We start from the raw sequence: 18,653 nt of genomic DNA, 5'->3' as shown, positions 1-18,653 counted from the left end.
ATGAATTGACAAACCTGAAGCAAGGCGCAAAGTCTGTGACAGAGTATGCTGGTGAGACCAAAAGACTGTACAGAGAACTGCATATTATCATCCCTTTGAGCCCGTTGACAAACAAGACTTGGCTATTCATCATACCTGGTTTGAGCCATTTGTGAGCAAGCTCTTTCTTGATGGCTTAAATGAGGAATTTGACCTTCGACGCCAACTTATATTCTCAAAAACTGGGTGGCTTAGTCTTGATGATGTTATCTCAAGTGTGATAGAGGAGGAGACTCGGTTGGCTCAGCCTGAGAATGGCCTAAAGTATACAGATGCTCGTGCAGCCTTATCCATGCAAGCTCGACGTGCCCCAAAGTTTGTTGGCAAATCAGATAAAAACAAACTTTTCTGCAACCATTGTAAAAGGACTGGACACATAAAGGATGCATGCTTTGAGCTGCATGGCTTTCCAACTTGGTGGGAAAAAGGAAAGTCTCGGCCAGGGGGAGTTCATGGAGCAAACAAAAAACAAGCTAACCTCACTACATCCAAGGGGGAGCTACCAGTGGTCGATGTGCGAGCTCTTGAGGATTTTACTTCCAAGCTTAGACTCTTAGAAGGCTCGTCTACTTCCCAGGATTCCTCTAAAGCTGAATCTAGTTTCTATATCAATTCACACCAAGGTATGAAACTCACTAGACCCACACTTCTACAACACAATCAAACCCTTGGGTTATTGATACAGGAGCTACTAACCACATGACAGGAGCCTCAAATTTGTTCACTTCTTACACACCTTGCTCAGGTAAGGACAAGGTACGTGTAGCTGATGGATCCATGGCACCTATTGTAGGACATGGATCCGTTAGGTGCACTAAGACATTGTCCTTATCTCCGGTTCTACATGTTCCTAAATTTCCAATCAACCTCTTATCTGTTAGCTCTATTACTAAATTCCTTAACTGTAGAGGTTGGTTTGATCCTACCTGTTGTGCTTTTCAGGAGCTAGCGACAGGGGGACTGTTGGGGACTGGCACCGTGCATGATGGACTCTACTATCTTGATGAAGGAAGTGATGAAGTTGCTTTTGCATCATGCTTGTCTCCTAGCCAAGAACTGCTACTCCATCATCGCAGGCTTGGCCATCTATCTTTTGCTGCATTATTACGTATTTACCCCTCTCTTTTCAAGTTGTGTCCCAAGGAGCTCCTTGTATGTGATGCTTGTGAGTTAGCTAAACATACAAGGGGTTGCAAATCTGAAGCATCATCTTGCACAGGAATTTGAAGTGAAGGACTTGGGAAAACTGAGATATTTTCTTGGTATAGAGGTCTCACGGGGGTCAAAGGGCATTTTTCTCTCACAACGGAAATATATCTTGGATTTGCTCAAGGAAACAGGTATGCTTGGTTGTCGACCTGCAGCTACACCTATTGAGCAAAATCATCGTTTAAGTAGTGATGCAGGTACACCCGTGGATCGAGAGCGCTATCAGAGACTTGTTGGAAGGTTAATATATTTATCTCATACCCGTCCAGATATTGCTTTTGCTGTGAGTGTAGTTAGCCAGTATATGCATGACCCAAAATCAGCTCATATGGAAGCTGTAAATAGGATCCTAAGGTATCTTAAAGGGTGCCCAGGAAGAGGCCTTTTATATACCAGACAAGGAGACTTACAAGTTGAGTGCTATACTGACGCTGATTGGGCTGGTTCCCTAGATGACCGACGCTCAACATCTGGTTATTGTGCATTTGTAGGAGGAAACCTAGTTTCTTGGCGAAGTAAAAAGCAAGGTGTAGTGGCTCGATCTACTACAGAGGCTGAGTTTAGATCTATGGCTCACGGCATATGTGAGTTACTATGGATACATATCCTCCTAGCAGAGCTGCGGCTGTACAAGTGCAAGCCTCTGATGTTGTACTGTGACAACAAAGCTGCCATTGACATTGCAAATAACCCTGTTCAGCATGATCGAACCAAGCACATAGAAATTGATCGTCATTTTATTAAGGAGAAGCTTGATAGAGGGATAGTTTGCCTACCGTATGTAACCTCAGCTAGTCAGGTAGCAGATGTCCTTACAAAAGGACTCCCCGAAAAAAAATTTCCATGTTTTGTAGCAAGATGGGTTTGTATGATGTATTTGCCCCATCTTGAGGGGGAGTGTTGGTGTATGACTATATTTACCTAGTTCCTTAGGGACTAAAATGTAAAATGTACACATACTATAGATGTATACAGAGAGAGGGACCGAGGAGAATGGTCCAGAAATTTCCCCAAATCCTCTCCATGGTTCTTCCAATCCCTAAAACTATTCTCTCAAATCTTGCTTGATTTTCAAGAATAATACACATTTTTTCACAATTGTTGTTCACAGAGAAAAAAGTGAAACAAAATCACTAGGCTGCGTGGATGACCATGGGGAGTTTATTTTAGGTTAGGGGGCTTTAAAGGATCACATTCATAATTTCTACAACTCCCTCTTCACTGCACAACCTGCCAGTAGAAACTTGGCTGATTTGCTCCAGCATGTGCACCCTCTGTTCTCCCTTCTCCGAAAGAGAAATCATAATTCAATACTCCCCGCAAAAAAAAATCTCTACTTATACTCTCCCGTCAAAATAATAATAATCTCTACTTATACTCCTACTATTTATATTACCTACATACACCTAAAAAAAGAATAAAGTTTGTTAGTGCATGAGGAGGAGATCGGTGGTATCCAAGGGATTAGAGTGTGTCGGGGGGCACCATCAGTTTCACACCTACTTTTTGCTAATGATTCTCTAATCTTGATGAGAGCGGATGCGTCGAACGCCACGTCACTCCGGAATGCACTTGACATGTATTGTGTGAGTTCTGTCCAGTTGGTTAGTGATGCAAAATCCAGTATTTTTTTCAGTCCAAATACTACTGTCGAGGTTAGGGAAGAAGTTTGTACACAACTAAATATTGTGGTTGAGGCAATGACGGATAAGTATCTTGGATTACCCTCTCATGTGGGGATTGAGCGTAGTGATTGTTTCCAACACTTGATTGATAGAGTCTGGGCTCTAATTGATGGGTGGAATGCGAGGATGCTCTCTGCGGGAGGGAAGGAAGTTTTGTTAAAAACAGTTGCACAGTCCATTCCAGTTTATGCTATGTCAGTTTTCAGTTTGCCAAAGAACATCTGCAAGAGTATATGTGATGCAATTGCTAGGTATTGGTGGGGAGGTTCACAGAGCCAAAAGAAATTGCATTGCAGAGCATGGTGAAAGATGTGTATTCCGAAGAAAGAAGGAGGGATGGGTTTCCGAGATTTACACTGTTTTAATCAAGCAATGTTGGCTAAGCAGTGTTGGAGACTATTAAGTGAACCAGAGTCTTTGTGTGCTCAGGTACTTCGTGCGAAATATTATCCGGATGGGGACCTTTTCAATGCGGTTCTTAAAAAAGGTGCCTCGTTCACATGGCGTAGTATCATGTCCGGATTAAAGACCCTAAAAAGAGGTGCTATTTGGAGACCAGACAATGGGGCAAGTATTTATATTTGGTCTGATCTTTGGATCCCTACTGCCCATGATAGGCGTGTGATGACACCACGTGGGCATTGCCTTCTTGAGACGGTACAAGATCTTATTGATCCACATACGGGAGAGTGGGATGTACAATTGGTACATGACAATTTTTGGCCAATTGACGTTACAAGGATTTTGAAAATTCCGCTTCCATCCCAAGAGCAACCAGATTTCATAGCATGGCAATTATGCAAGTCTGGGAGATTTACTGTCCGTTCGGCTTATCATGCGGAATGGAAAGCGGAGTATCGAACTAGAGCGGGTATTAATACTGGTGTGGGAAGAAGTATGTCACATCCGATAGAAATTACTTTGGGATTTGAGTATCCCCCCAAAGACCATATTTTTATTTGGAGAGCTCTACACGGAATTGTGCCCTGTTGCTGTAATTTAGCGAACAAACACATTAAAACTCCAGTGACTTGTCCGATGTGCAAGGTAGATCCTGAAGACCTGAATCACATGTTATTTATCTGTTGCAGAGCTAGAGAGGTATGGAAGGAACTCAGCCTAGGCGTGAATGTGGCCGCAATTGCTGAGCAGCATAGGTCCGGTTCATTGATACTTGATGAGATAATATGCTCCAATTTACCTGGTGGTGTCTCGTTTCAGGGAGAAAATGCAGTGGAATTGGCTATGGTTGCGTGTTGGTATATCTGGTGGGAACGACGTCAAGTGTCCCATGATAAAGAGATTGGTACGCCAGCCCGACCGTCTCTACAGATTAGGGGTATCGTTGCTAACTGTGTAGCAGAAAAGAAGCTAGTTCCTCCATGACAGACTAGATGGTCTAGATCAGCATCAGGCTGTATAAAGCTTAATGTTGATGCTTCATATCATGTTGACTCAGGTGCAGGGGCAAGTGGTGCTATTTTACGAGATTCGAAGGGAGGTTTTGTTGCAGCGGCCATGGAATATGAACCGAATGCAATGGACGCTCCAACGATGGAGGCGTTTGCACTATTATTAGGACTACGACTTGCTAAGGAGATGGGCATTTTTTCTTTGTCCATTGAGAGTGATTCTATGGAGATTGTTCAAGCTATTCAAAATCCGGATGACTACCGGGCGTCAAGTGCGGTAATTACTGACGATTGTCGAAGGTTGATGAGTTCTTTCGGCAAGGCGACAATAAATCATTGTGTGCGTGATGTAAACGAGTGCGCTCATACTATTGCTCGTTTTAGTTTCTTGAGTTAAGAGTTAAGGATGTGGCTTGATAATCCTACTGATTTCCTGATTCCGCTTATTGTAAAGGATATGATTATGAACCCGCAAAAAAAAAATGATTATGAATTAAATAAAGTCGCCGAAGTTCAAAAAAAAAGTTCGTCTCCCATAAAAAAACCATTTCGCACTCCGCCCATCCTCCCACCCACGTACGCCTTTTTTTTCCTCCACTTCCGGAGTCCCGGTCGCTTCCCTCGCCCGCCGCCGCCGCCGCCGCCGCCGCCCAGGCTTCTTTCCTCACCGCGCCCCCCCTATCTTCTTCCCCTAACCCGGCTAGGGTTCTCACCCGCCGCCGCTTCGTTGCTGCCACATAATCTCTCCTCCCATTCCCCGTGCTCCGGGCGGCATGATGTCGCCGATTCTGCGCCCGAGCGCGACGAGGCCGCCCCCATGGTTGCCATCGGCGCTCCATGATCCGCCGCCTCCCCCACCCTCCTCTCCATACGACGCCGCGATGTCGCCGCCGTTCCTCTGCAATGTCGCCACCCGACGGCCTCCACAAACACCACCACCACGGTCGGATCTTGGACGGCGGGCGGCGATGGCGTGCAGCGGAAGAGCAAGAGGGGGGCGTGAAGGCTGCCCGTCGCCGTGAGGATACCGGCGCCCGCGCGAGCCGTGGTGACGTGGCGGCGAAAGAAGTTCGCCTTCCCAGCGCGCCGCGCGGTGGCCACCGTCTCCCCCGCGCCCGCAAGAGAGGTACGGCGTCGTACTCCCTACTCCCGTGCACTCATGGTCGAGTCTGTATGGCTTCACCGTCCATTTGTCGATTCGTCACCGTGGGTATACTCCAGTTAGCAATCACGTAGGACAAAGTTGGCTGCTGGTTCGATGGCCTCCATATTTCTTATTTGGATGCCATATGAGCTCCCAGTGTTTGGTTGTTTCTTAAGTTCAGTTAATTGATCTGAATTAGTGGTTTATAGTTGCCACACGCAGAGCGACACCTCCTACTTTATGGGATAAAACAGTATCTTGATGAACAATTGCCATTTTTCAGGATGTGTATCTGTAGCATCTAAAACAAAGCAAGCATATGCCATGATAATAATGTCCTACTGATATGGCCTATCTCAAATTGATTTAGAGGACATCCTTGAAGCTGAGAAGCTCCACGTCCACGCAATCCAAAGTCTCCCGATGCAGCCACTGTCGTGGATGAGCATCTCCTTCCACGCGGCCATTTTTTTATGGATTCGTGGCCGCAGGCGCCTACAGTCACGCATGACAAGGCTCATGTAGCGACCAGCGATCGTGTGTCATCTGGGCTCCGAGGCCAAGCATGTTCGGTTTCCCTCTCAGATCACACCCTCTCATCTCCCTTACGTGGTAAGCAGGCTTGGATCGAGTGGAACAACGAATAGCTAGACATCTGAAAATTAGAACCGGTTCGTTTCTGTTAAGGTGTGTAAATCACAGACTCACAGTTCAGTAGAGAGAAATACCACATCACCTGTAATGGAATTTCACCAGCTGCACTTGCATCAACAAAACATATACATGTACTGACAGACTACATGCCACTGCAAATGTGGAACATGTTGTTTCTCATGTTTTTGGTAGTAGATAATTGTAATTATATTCCTGTTGAAGCAGGGAACAAAATACCAGGTCACCTGTAGTGCAATTTCACATGCTGGACTTGCATGAACAAAACATACATGTATACTGACTACATGCCCCTGCAAATGTGTAACATCTTGTTTCTCATGTTTCTTTGTGATAGTTGTAATTATATTAAGGTGGAGACATTTTCCCATTCATAACTATTTATGGGAAACCTGGACTTTTTAGTCCGATAGGTAAGTACATATGTGAAACAGCATGTTCCACATTTTCTTCTAACATCTGTGGTGATCTAGGACTACTGAATAATGCAATATGTGGGTTAGCCGTAGAAGTTATGCTATATATATATATTATTCCCCTCGACAGTCTGCATTATGCTACTTAAGATAATCCATTGGTTAGCGATATGGAAGACTTAGAATGCATGCTAATATGTCTTTATTTTTTGATGAAAGAAGCAAGTGACATGCAAATAGACTACAATTTATCCTAAAATTCGAAATGAAGAGCCTTGTTACATGGCATGGCAATATGAAACTTATTATTTAGTAATGGGCATGATAAAAAAATGGAGTACATCTTGATTTAGTCTAGTAGTTCATAAAACTGTATTTAGTTGATTAAGAAAGCAAATTTAAGTTGTATTGCCTTTTTTTGTTACTCCAGAGAGCTTACTTGGATTCATATCCAGGTGTCCATGATGCCGGTATTGGGGTACGAGGGCGCACCTCCAGGGCAGACTACCGGCAGTTGATGAAGTGCAGGTCTCTTCTAGAGTACATGGGGGATGATTGCAAGGTGTGCGAGGAGAGTGGAGGGCGTTGTCGGATCAACACCACCTATGATATCTTCGAGTGCCACTGCTCCGACCGCATTTCTCCGTCCACCTGTGGTGAGCTTCACACGCATAATAGTGGCAGTGAGTTTGACCTGTGCAAAAATGATGCACCGATTTAGTTCTGTTTACTCTTCAGTTTAGTACATGTGAGGTTTACAGGAAAAATGAGCATAGCGTGCATGCGCGTACCTGCTGATTACTACAGTATGCGCACTAAAATGAACTACAGACTAGTGCAATCCCAATAGAACTCATGCACCGGTCTAGTTCTGTACCCTTAGTACTCTGTTTTTTTAAAGCAACACCACTTCATTAAATTGAAATAACAGTTACATCGTTATAAGCAGGGGGGTAATATCCCCAGGGGGGCTCATCCAGCCAAATACTACCACTTTATCCGGTCTTGTTCTGTACCCTTTGTTTTTCGTGCACTGTGGATCATGCAGAAAAAAACTAACAGAGCATGCACGTTCCTGATAATTGCTATGCGGACTGAGATGTACCATCCATTGCAATGTCAATGAAACACATTCTTCTAATTCACAGTGTATGTGATATTTTATATTGGCTATGGAATCCATGTAGGTCTTTTTTTTTGCCAAACCTGTATATGAGCGACATATTACTCATTCAAAAGAAAGTCAATGCTCTATTGTTCTTGACTATCCTGCAGTGCACAACTCAAAAAAAATGACTATCCTGCAGTGTATTTTTTTAGTATGTTTCATCGGCAGAATATTGAAGAATCATATAGGATACCTGTTCCCCCTAATTGTGTGCTATGCATACTGATACCATCACTGCAATGTCAATGAAACACATGTGTTTTTTTGTCGAATCTGTTGGCTATTAAATCTACACATGCCTATAGCTTCTTCTTTTTTTGCCAAACCTGTATTTGAGCGACATGGTAGCTCAAGCAAAAGAAACTCACATATGTAGTCCATTCTATTGTTCTTCACTATCTTTCAACGTGTTCTTTTTTGGTGTATCTGATTGGCAGAATATGTAAGATTAATATATGATGCTTGTCTTTTTCTTTTGGAAAAACAACCAATGTAGTACTATTGGACGGCATTTCTTTTATTCATAAATGTTATGTTATATTCCAGGTACAAGAAGAGAGCGAAGAAGATTATACTAATAGGTATGCTAAATTTTTTGCCATCTTTTCATGTGTAATGATTTAAATAGCAGCAGTTTACTGATAGTGAATTTCTATGACAAAATAGGAACTTCAAAATTTATCATATCTGTAATCATTGAAAATTGAAATAAAAATCTGAGTCAAGCAACTCCCGGATTGTGCATATTAGCATGACTGGTCAATTTATGCCATTTACCCTTCCCCGGACCTTGCGCAAGCGGGAGCTACATGCACCGGGCTGCCCTTTTTTTAGCTTGTTGCTACTTTTGCCACAAAGTACTCTTGCAGAAATAGAAACTTAAACTACTGACGGTCGGAAATAATAGTATTATAACTTCTGGTTTGCAAAAGGAAATAACATCTGCTTCCATCTCAGGTATAACATCGGCAGCTGCAACCTTTCTCTTTGCACGTCTTTATGTGCTGATATTTCTCCTATAAAAGCCGCTACTCTACCCGCCATCCTGAGTTACCTTTGTCGCGCAGTAGTTTTGGATCGCACGATCTGCCTTGTTGGCTTGATTTTACGGCGCTGTCAAAAATCGCTCCGTTCGTTTCTCTGCACGTTATTCTTTCGTGCTTCAGTGGATGTCAGGCGGGCCTCCTTTCTCCACGGGCCCATTTTACAGCTACGCTGGGAAGAAATCTCAGTGTCCCTTATTTTTGTGCGCAGTCAAAGCTGGTGAAAACCTAGCTGCCAATACCCTCCCGTCCTCGACCCCCACACCCCATGCCTCGTCTTTCCTCCACTCGACCGCTGCCACGCCCCTTCTCCTCCTTCTCCTCTACCCAGCGCTGCCTCTCCTCCTCTTCTTCGATCAGATCCTCTCCCGTGTGCCGGTTTCTCCTCGAAGAGAAGGGTCACATGGTTCAGCCCCGGTGAAGTTGGTCTTGGGCACGCTGCTGCTGGAGAGAAGGCGGTCCGCCGGCACTCGTGTCTCCTAACCAGGGTGTCCCCCCCCCCCCCCCCCCCGGCGCCCGGTATGTAGGTAAATTCTTCCCAATCCCTGCTCCCCTCCAGTTCCCCGTTCTTGTTGCTGTGTGATTGTTGTGTCCGTGCTTTCTTCCTCTCTGACGGTGCCTCCCACCGGCAACTTCTGTCAGGTGCCGTGCTGTTCTTCCTCCCCTTTGATTGTTCCATGGCCACCAGCAGCAACAGGAGGAAAGTCAAGCCCCCGATGTTGACCATATTCGTGCCCCTGTATTTAGTTGATCTGGTTTGTTCTTCTGGTAAGAGAAGTAGCATCAGTTGGTACAGTTTTTTTCCATTTATGCAAGAATTGTTAAGTTAAGTATGCCATCTTCTATCCATGTTTGTGAAGTAACATTGTGCAAAAATTTCCCTGTAAAATATATTTTGGGATGAGAGAAATTGGTGGTCACACACACCCATGACACTTTATCTTTGAAGCTTGTATATGCAGCACTAAGTACTAACTAAATTTCTTAATCACAGGATGTATAGCTTTCTTTCACAGCTTGGTTGAAGAGCACATTCGGTGTGCCCGCCATGACTGCTTGTTCTGCTCGTTGTTTCCTTCGATTGTTGCCATGGCCCTCGGTCCTTCGGTTGCTCCGTACGTTTCAGCTTCTCCATGGAGCCGTGTTTTTTTTGCGATCCCTTTGGTGTGCCCCGGTTCCGTCCTCCCTGACTCTTATTTTTCTTCCCCCTACAGGATCTACGAGGTTGCTGCTGGTTTTTGGGTTCTTGGCTGCATTTCATCTTTACCCACCGTGGTGAGCTGCCACTTCACTCCCTTCTGCCTCCTGTTTGATAAAGAATCTCCGATCTGAGCAGTTCTTGTTTTCTTCATTTTCTTTCTTCCGTAGTCGTGTAGGTGTCGTGATTTTGGTCAATATGATAATCATTCTTGACCTTCTCAGTGTGAGCAGTGTAATAATAAGTAAATTGTAGTTATTTGCACATGGAAATATTTTTGCTCATATGCAGAGAAATTTGTAAAAGAGAACAATCAAGTTGATGCTGTTGTTTCTCATATGCAGAGGTCTGCGTTTGGGGTAACAAATAATTTTATTATTATTCTTGCAGGCGGTCACACAATGGCCGCCGTATAGAAGTAGAAGTTTCTACTCTCAAAAGTAAAACAGCACCAGGCGGGCTGCGATTTTCCGCCATTTGCACATGGAAATATTTTTGCTCATATGCAGAGAAATTTGTAAAAGAGAACAATCAAGTTGATGCTGTTGTTTCTCATATGCAGAGGTCTGCGTTTGGGGTAACAAATAATTTTATTATTATTCTTGCAGGCGGTCACACAATGGCCGCCGTATAGAAGTAGAAGTTCCTACTCTCAAAAGTAAAACAGCACCAGGTGGGCTGCGATTTTCCGCCATTTGCACATGGAAATATTTTTGCTCATATGCAGAGAAATTTGTAAAAGAGAACAATCAAGTTGATGCTGTTGTTTCTCATATGCAGAGGTCTGCGTTTGGGGTAACAAATAATTTTATTATTATTCTTGCAGGCGGTCACACAATGGCCGCCGTATAGAAGTAGAAGTTCCTACTCTCAAAAGTAAAACAACACCAGGTGGGCTGCGATTTTCCGCCATTTGCACATGGAAATATTTTTGCTCATATGCAGAGAAATTTGTAAAAGAGAACAATCAAGTTGATGCTGTTGTTTCTCATATGCAGAGGTCTGCGTTTGGGGTAACAAATATATAGAAGTAGAAGTTCCTACTCTCAAAAGTAAAACAGCACCAGGTGGGCTGCGATTTTCCGCCATTTGCACATGGAAATATTTTTGCTCATATGCAGAGAAATTTGTAAAAGAGAACAATCAAGTTGATGCTGTTGTTTCTCATATGCAGAGGTCTGCGTTTGGGGTAACAAATAATTTTATTATTATTCTTGCAGGCGGTCACACAATGGCCGCCGTATAGAAGTAGAAGTTCCTACTCTCAAAAGTAAAACAGTACCAGGTGGGCTGCGATTTTCCGCCATCGCGGATATTTGAGAACGCCGATGCTTTACCAAAAAAGTATGTTGTTGTTTGTTTTACTATATTGTCTTCCCATGCCAACATGGATTTGCTATACTGCTCTTGGAGATAGAAACGATTAGCTGAAAATTATGATGCTTAGTAATAAGATCATGGTTTAGTATTCAGGCAGCTATATTTTCTTACCATTTGTCCATGTTTTGCTTTTTAGAAGGAAATGTTACACATAAGGCATTGGTTATACTGAGGCCTGCGTCTAATCATTAGGCAGCAATGTCTGGACTACTTTCCACCAAATAGTGATAAGTTGGCTATTCTTTTGTGTCTGCTTGTGCAGCTGTGTGATGATGTCGATGAAGTCAGATTGTATATAATGCATGGCGGTAGCATACCCTAGCGCGGCTTGGGCAAGGGCACAACTGGAGACGTCCGCGGGTGGGTGGACAACGGAGGCTGTGGACCATCAGCAGGTACGAGTTCAAGTCGTCATCGTAGGCTCCTTGATTTTCTCTCTCCTGCTTGTGCTGAGGATATCTCAATTTCTTGATTCTATCTCGGGAAAACAACCTCAACCTTAAAATTATAATGCATCCCACACTGTACTTTTCTGAATCATGTCGTATGCAAGGGGTCTCTTAAATGCTAATGCACATGTTTCTCATGACCCCTTCTGCAATTTTAGTTTGTGTGTCTTACTTTATACAGATTGCATGAAACACATTTTTACCTCAGCAAGTATTCTGCTATAAGCAATGGAGTTACAATTCTATATTCATTGATGGGAAAGGATGATCTTAATCTAACAGATTTGAACATTTATATTGATTAGAAAGGTTGACCAAAACTGTTGGCACATATTAATCATCATCGGGAGGTCGACTAATAATCACATTGAGCTACTGGAGAAATACAAAGGTATATATCCGTTTTCCAGTGCCCTAATATTTATTTAGAAATTAGATCGTCTTGAAAAATACACTTCTACCTATTGATTTATGCTGCCTTAGATAGCCCCATTTCTCTACTGAAGAAGAACATGCTCTAGGGAGGTGGTCATATGGTCTGAACTTGCCATTGGTTATAACCTGACGTCATGTTTTAGCTGTCTAATTAGACAAGGAGTAATAACCCAAAGTTCCCAAACACACCTTCTATTCTACTTTTTTGACTTTGGGAAGCCACATGATCCAGGGAATATAGAACTAGATTGTAGGTTTACTAAATACTTAGTTCCGCACTAATATCCCTCAGGTACATGTCTTTTCGTTTCTTTCCCCTTTAGTGCCTACTTATTTCAAGAGGTCGATAGTTTTGGCTGTAGGAATCGCCGCATCATTTGTTTGGCGTGCTTTTCATTTCTAGTTTGGTTTACATCTGGTATATTTTTTCAAGGTCACCCACACTTTTTAATTGTTTGTTGCTCTGCCTGCTGGGTCGAAACATTGCTATGGATGGGGAGTATCATTGATTTCAGGATTTATCAATTTTGACGTCCATGTTTCCATAATAGACATTTAAGATTTATCTTTTCAGTTCTCCATGCCTTTTCATTCTTTAGCCAGAAAGTGCGGTCATTATTATACAATTATTTAGGTAACAGTCTATCGCTGCCCAAACCCAAATGATTATTTTGCAGTGTAACCATTTACGAGATAGATTCCGTGTTACCATGTTCGTCTAAGTAAAGCACTCACATGAGTTAGGCATTTTCTCTCCTTCCTAGAGATGCACATGATATTTGTTTCACTTTGTGTTGTTGTAAGTTCCAGTCGTCCTATGACGCACATGCTAATAATATCTTCTCTCAAGTTATTGATAGATCACAATACAAATGGTCTTTAAAGTCCACTTGGAAGCTCCTGCTTGTAATTGATGAAGGCAAGATTTACTACTTCCAGGGAGTAGGAGGTATATGCCTGCGATTGCCTGCTCTATTTCTGCCTAAACAACATATGTAGGTATGCTCATGGAAGTGAGAGGGAAATTAAGAGGGAGATAAAGAGTGAGAGAGAAAAAACGCTAGGAAGATAGTTCTGCAAAAAAAAAAACCCTAAAAGCCAAACTACATCATCCACAAAAAGCAATAGGGAAATGCGTAAGATCCTTTCAGGACAAGAAGAACAGAATTGCTACAGGCTTACAGTATGCATTGTTCCTAATTATAGCTATGACAGAGTTATGCTTAGCATTCTCTCTTTTTTTTCTATCCTGCAAAGTGTAAACTTTAACCAAGGCCAGTTGACAACCCAGGACATCGGTGTTGTAGCTCAGAAGCTGTAAACGAAGCACTCGTTCAGAGAATCAGAAATATCAGCCTCAAGATGAAAAGAAAGCTTCAGAGGAGCACTGAACTGCCCCCTGAGCTGCTTTAACAGCAGTAGTTTTCATCCCAAGAGTTGAACAGAAACGCCTCTGCTTATAAGTAATCAACTTCCGATTTTGCAAGTCTATATGCTAGAATAAGTAGCAACGAACCAGGAAATCTCCAGCATGGATGGTTCCCATCTCCATATTACCAGTACTTTCACAAAGAAACACGTTTGTAGGCCACTTTTCTTTAAGTTACATGAGCTTATGAAGTTAATAGGATAATCCACATGAAGACCATATGAATCATGCGACAACAGGTCAACATAATTTTCTATGCATCACGTTTACTCATCTACAAACTTGGAATTGAAATCTTTATGTTCCAACTTGTAGTTCCTTCTGTCCAACCAGAAAAGAATTCCTATAATGTATTTTATCCATTTGACAGATCAAAGTACAGCAGCATTTAAAGAAGTGGCAATAATTAGCCATCCCCGTGCTGGTGAATACGCATTTGGATTTATAACATCGAGCATGATTCTTCAGGTACTTGTTTATGCACATCGCTTTCTACAGATATTTATGGCATCAACCACATTTGAATGCTTCATTCTATATAATTTACTCATTTATATGCTTTTGAGAAATTTGATTTGATAATTTCATTAGACACACAAAGATTCATACCATACTTTTGTGTGCTCTTTTTCTGTGTTACCTCATTCATGAAATAGTTAACTTTCAGGAAAGTGTTATCCATTAGTTGTAATTTGTGACATCTCTTTAAATCTCAAAAGTGTTAAGATTCACCAAAAAAAATTGAAGATTAAGCCTAATGTAGCCTGGCTGGGTTCATCTTATTAGTCATCTTATCCTGGCTGGTGGTTTAAATCAGTCTCTCTTACATAAATTTGTTGTGCAAGCATGAAAAGGCCAGCTAGAGCTGCTTAAAGTTTACGGGGCCTTCACACATTAGTCTGATAATTTGATGTCTTTTATAGCAGTTCCTTCAACTGCTAAATCCTGTGAACACTTCGAATACTATATGCTGTTGTTGTTAGGTTCTCTACCAGAAGTCACTCAGATATCATGTTATCCTCTTGCTAGTAGTTTATTTGTAACATCTCAATCCAGCATAAGCTTATTCTGAGGGCATGCCTCTTTGCGTTCGTTGAGTTTGTTATTCTTTTTATAGCTTATTATGAGAGCTGCTTAAAGTTTATGGGGCCTTCACGCATTAGTCTGATAATTTGATGTCTTTTATAGCAGTTCCTTCAACTGCTAAATCCTATGAACAGTTCGAATACTATGTGCTGTTGTTGTTAGGTTCTCTACCAGAAGTCACTCAGATATCATGTTATCCTCTTGCTGGTAGTTTATTTGTAACATCTCAATCCAGCATGAGCTTATTTTGAGGGCATGCCTCTTTGCGTTCGTTGAGTTTGTTATTCTTTTCATAGCATTCTTACTATATCACCTGAATTTATAATCTTAAATTTCTGCTATTAGCTCTCTACGGAAATAATTTTTTCTGGAGGAATGACCATGCCGCAGGTGATTACAGTGCTAGGACCTGCCACTGATAAGAACCAGGGCACCCGTTGAAACAGAATGATGACTGTGTGAGACTTAAAATATCGCCAGCACATCAGGTATAATCGAAAACTTTCCTCCAGGCCTTGTGGGTTGCGACTGAACTTAGATTTCTGATCCCTGGCTTAAGTTCCTGTAGGTATTGGCATCTAACCTTTGTAGATGTTTACAGCTACTAAAGGAACACCAAAGTCGTGGATAATGCTACATCCGATGTACAATTTATAGATTAGAAGCTGGAACATAAGGACTGTGTGATGGAGTAAACACTGGTTGTTTATATTAGGCGGGAGGGATATTAAAGTGCGGTGCTCACACCGCACTTAGGTGGCTTACTAAGATTACTGAAAATGGTTTGTGGTTCTTGTGTGCTCACAGAACGACAGCTTAGTTACTGATGTTAGGTCATTACAATGCAACTTCAACCGAGACCGGTTATATTTTTTCAAGTTTTTATTGATGCTATCGCATTGGTCTGGTACAAGGGATAAATCCACCAGGGGTGGCTGCCTACAGTTTTCTACCCTTTACAGGCTCAGGAAAAGAAATTCTGGAAGCTATTTAAACTACTGATGGTAAATGGATTAAAAATTGTACATTTGGTCATCTCTAACCGTAGTGCCTCATTTTTTTCCATCAAGTGAGAACTTGTAAATTCCTTAAATTCTCAACAAAAAGAAATATCGTTTTTCTTTCTTCATAAGAAGAAAAGGCGATCTCGCCTTCGGCCGCCAGGGACTCGCCTCCACCGCTGGCCTCTGGCGGCTCCCCTAGTCCGACGACTTCGATCGTCGGTGTTGATCGTTTTAGGCTCTTGTAGTTTAGTGTTTTAGGTTGTTTATCGTCTCTGCTTAGGCGGCGGTGATGGTGGTGCTGAATAAAGTTTCTTTAGATTCTACTCCAATGAGGTGATCGGTCCTATGGTTGGGGATGAATTTAAAAATTAGTCTATTCAAGCAAGGATTATGCAGCAGTCGTCGCATCCTCGTGGTGGACATGTATCCTCGGGCTCCGCCATTGGCTCCAACGCTGGTGCGGAGCTTGGGAGGTAGTCCAAGAGCGGATGTAGATTGTGGTCTGCATCGACGGCATCTGAAAGATGGTGGATCGTGTGCTAGGTTCGTGGTTCGTGGATGGTAGGTATGGCTTTCTTCTTCGACGTCTTAGTCGTGTGTGTGTGGGGGGGGGGGTCAGATTTGGAGTTTGATGACGTGTCCGGGGTGTTGCCCTGATCTGTTTCGTTCAATGTTAATGGTTTCGTCTTTGGTGAGCCACCTTGGAGGTCCGCAAAGCTGCATATCATCGATGGAGTCATGTCGAGCTCAGGTATAGAGGTGATCCGTTATTTTTTTGTTTTGGCGACTACTGTGGTGGTGCCAGAGGCAGGTGACGGGCGTCGGTGTCACCTCAGAGGATTCTTCGGTCTTGTTTGTATTTTTACTTCTCGGGTGGTGTTTCTTTGTGCAAAGGCTAGCGTTTGGCTGTCTTCTCCGTTTTGACAGGTCGGTTTGTGCATGGCTTGTACTATGATCCTTACGATATATAAATGAGACATGTATTTTTTTTGCGAAAAAGAGTATTTGTAAGTTATGTATGTTGGAATACACTTTTCCTCATTTGAAAAAAATGATGCATCTTTTAGATTTTTGAGCAAAGACATTGTGGTTGATTTTTTTTTTGCATGTGTCTGAATGCATGCGATGATTGACGGTCAAGGTTATGACGACTATTTTTTACCATTATTATATGCGATTCTGTTCATATATAACCCCAGTTTTCAGTTGGTGACCCTCCTGCACCACTCTTTTGCGCTACATTATTGACCCTCTGTCAGATCAAATTCATAGCAGCCGGTTAGGAATTTTCTGATGCTGCTAAGAATTTCTTGAAACTGAAAACCTTCTTAGTGAACTAGTAATGCACCAGCAAACATGGCAGTAGGGGGTTCGGGACCAGACCGAGCAGCCCGCAACATAAAAGGTTTGAGGCGCGCTGGCTCCTGGAGGAGGGACGTGATGATATAGTGCATGAGGCATGGGAGAGAGCACATGGTGCGTCGGTTGCGAGTAGGCTGGGAGGAGTGAACCGGGCGTTCCATACATGGAGTCGGGATGTGTTGGGTGATCTTCAGAAAAGAGCGCGCAAGCTAAAGGACGATTTGGAAGCGGTCCGGAGACAGCCACTATCCCAGGCCCAACTTCGCAAGGAGCTCACAATAAAATACAAGTTGGAGAAATTGGAGGACCAACTAGACTTGGTATACCGCCAACGAGCACACGCGGATTGGCTATCAAAAGGAGATAGAAAGACCAAGTATTTCCAGGCCTTTGCATCGGAGAGGAATAAGAAAAACACGATCCAAAGTCTGAAGAGGGAGGACGGTGTGGAGGTGACGGGGGAGGAGGGTTTGAAGGCCCTCGTAACTAACTATTTCTCTAACTTGTTTACCCCCATGGCAGGTTCGGAGTCGGCGGAAATTCTAAACCATATCGAACCAAAGATCACGGCACAGATGAATGCCTTCCTGCTTGCGGAATTTACATCAGAGGAAGTTAAAGCAGCCCTGGATAGTATTGGAGACCTCAAAGCGCCGGGGTTGGATGGCCTTCTGGCGATTTTCTATAAGCATTATTGGAACCTGATTGGTGAGGATGTGGTGCGGGAGATTTTACATGTGTTACAAGGCGGCAGTATACCAGAGGGATGGAATGACACACTTGTGGTGCTAATACCGAAGGTTCAAAACCCAGAGAGTTTGAAGGATCTACGCCCGATCAGCCTCTGTAACGTCGTGTATAAACTTGTCTCCAAAGTGCTCGCCAACCGGTTGAAGAGTGTCTTGAATGAAATCATATCCCCAAACCAAAGTGCTTTTGTCCGGGAAGGCTAATCTTAGACAACACGATTTTGGCATATGAGATGACCCATTACCTGAAAAGGAAGAGAATGGGAGCCACACACTTTGCAGCTTTGAAGCTAGATATGAGCAAGGCGTATGATAGAGTGGAATGGTCATTCATGGAGAAAATCATGCACCAGCTAGGTTTTGCGCCGGCCTTCGTGGCTCTGATTATGAAGTGTATGAGCACGGTCCGGTTCCTCTTTAAGATCAACGACTGGTGCACGGATACGGTGATCCCTGGGCGGGGCTTGAGGCAAGGTGATCCAGTGTCACCCTACCTGTTTTTGATTTGCGCGGAAGGCCTCTCAGCACTGATTAATCATGCGGAGACCGTAGGGCGGATACAGGGCATAAGGATCGCTCCAACGGCGCCGGCTGTAACACACCTCCTGTTCGCCGATGACTCGCTCCTGCTGTTGGAGGCCACGGAGGAAAGTATGGAGACCGTGAATGAGATCTTGGAGGTGTATGAAAGAGGGTCGGGGCAGACGATAAACCGGGACAAGTTGGCCATCCAGTTTAGCAGGAACACACCATCCCAAAAGAAGCATGCTCTA

General features: G+C 43.2%; 2 protein-coding genes and 1 long non-coding RNA gene across 8 annotated transcripts; all 3 read left to right on the top strand.

The window, feature by feature from the left end:
• Positions 1 to 2,825: 2,825 nt before the first annotated feature.
• LOC123056667 (uncharacterized) lies at positions 2,826 to 7,298 on the top strand. Its single transcript, XM_044479985.1, has 5 exons — positions 2,826 to 3,127; positions 3,443 to 3,554; positions 3,588 to 4,095; positions 4,447 to 4,694; positions 7,008 to 7,298. The coding sequence occupies exons 1-5, from the start codon at positions 2,826 to 2,828 to the stop codon at positions 7,296 to 7,298; spliced, it is 1,461 nt and encodes a 486-aa protein (XP_044335920.1).
• Positions 7,299 to 9,468: 2,170 nt separating this feature from the next.
• LOC123057694 (uncharacterized) lies at positions 9,469 to 10,081 on the top strand. The gene is made up of 3 exons (XR_006426923.1): positions 9,469 to 9,556; positions 9,783 to 9,903; positions 10,003 to 10,081. It is a non-coding gene; the product is annotated as an uncharacterized lncRNA (long non-coding RNA).
• Positions 10,082 to 11,133: 1,052 nt separating this feature from the next.
• On the top strand, positions 11,134 to 15,613 carry LOC123057693 (uncharacterized). 6 transcript variants are annotated; one of them, XM_044480612.1, is made up of 7 exons: positions 11,134 to 11,330; positions 11,629 to 11,761; positions 12,125 to 12,206; positions 13,101 to 13,199; positions 14,050 to 14,147; positions 15,111 to 15,253; positions 15,334 to 15,613. In XM_044480612.1, exons 2-6 carry the CDS (start codon positions 11,669 to 11,671, stop codon positions 15,204 to 15,206), a joined length of 468 nt encoding a protein of 155 aa, XP_044336547.1. In that variant the 5' UTR covers positions 11,134 to 11,330; positions 11,629 to 11,668; the 3' UTR covers positions 15,207 to 15,253; positions 15,334 to 15,613. The 6 variants fall into 6 exon arrangements, 3 of the variants coding, with proteins under 3 accessions (XP_044336547.1, XP_044336549.1, XP_044336546.1); XR_006426922.1 differs by having other exon boundaries at positions 11,134 to 11,761; positions 13,111 to 13,199; XR_006426921.1 differs by having other exon boundaries at positions 11,134 to 11,761; positions 12,121 to 12,206; positions 13,111 to 13,199.
• Positions 15,614 to 18,653: the final 3,040 nt, after the last annotated feature.

The sequence above is a fragment of the Triticum aestivum genome, chromosome 3A (assembly GCF_018294505.1).
Source record: "Triticum aestivum cultivar Chinese Spring chromosome 3A, IWGSC CS RefSeq v2.1, whole genome shotgun sequence".
Lineage (NCBI taxonomy): Eukaryota > Viridiplantae > Streptophyta > Magnoliopsida > Poales > Poaceae > Triticum > Triticum aestivum.
This window is presented reverse-complemented; position numbering and strand designations above follow the sequence as displayed.

Bases quoted from the DNA above. Each gene is read 5' to 3' on its own strand.
- LOC123057693 (XM_044480612.1), top strand. From the start codon at position 11,669: ATGGCGGTAGCATACCCTAGCGCGGCTTGGGCAAGGGCACAACTGGAG. The intron at 11,762-12,124 runs GTACGAGTTCAA...TTGATTAGAAAG, and splicing joins AGGCTGTGGACCATCAGCAG to GTTGACCAAAACTGTTGGCA. The intron at 14,148-15,110 runs GTACTTGTTTAT...TTCTGCTATTAG, and splicing joins CATCGAGCATGATTCTTCAG to CTCTCTACGGAAATAATTTT.
- LOC123056667 (XM_044479985.1), top strand. From the start codon at position 2,826: ATGTATTGTGTGAGTTCTGTCCAGTTGGTTAGTGATGCAAAATCCAGT. The intron at 3,555-3,587 runs GTGATGACACCA...TGCCTTCTTGAG, and splicing joins CTACTGCCCATGATAGGCGT to ACGGTACAAGATCTTATTGA. The intron at 4,695-7,007 runs GTAAACGAGTGC...TTGTTACTCCAG, and splicing joins TAAATCATTGTGTGCGTGAT to AGAGCTTACTTGGATTCATA.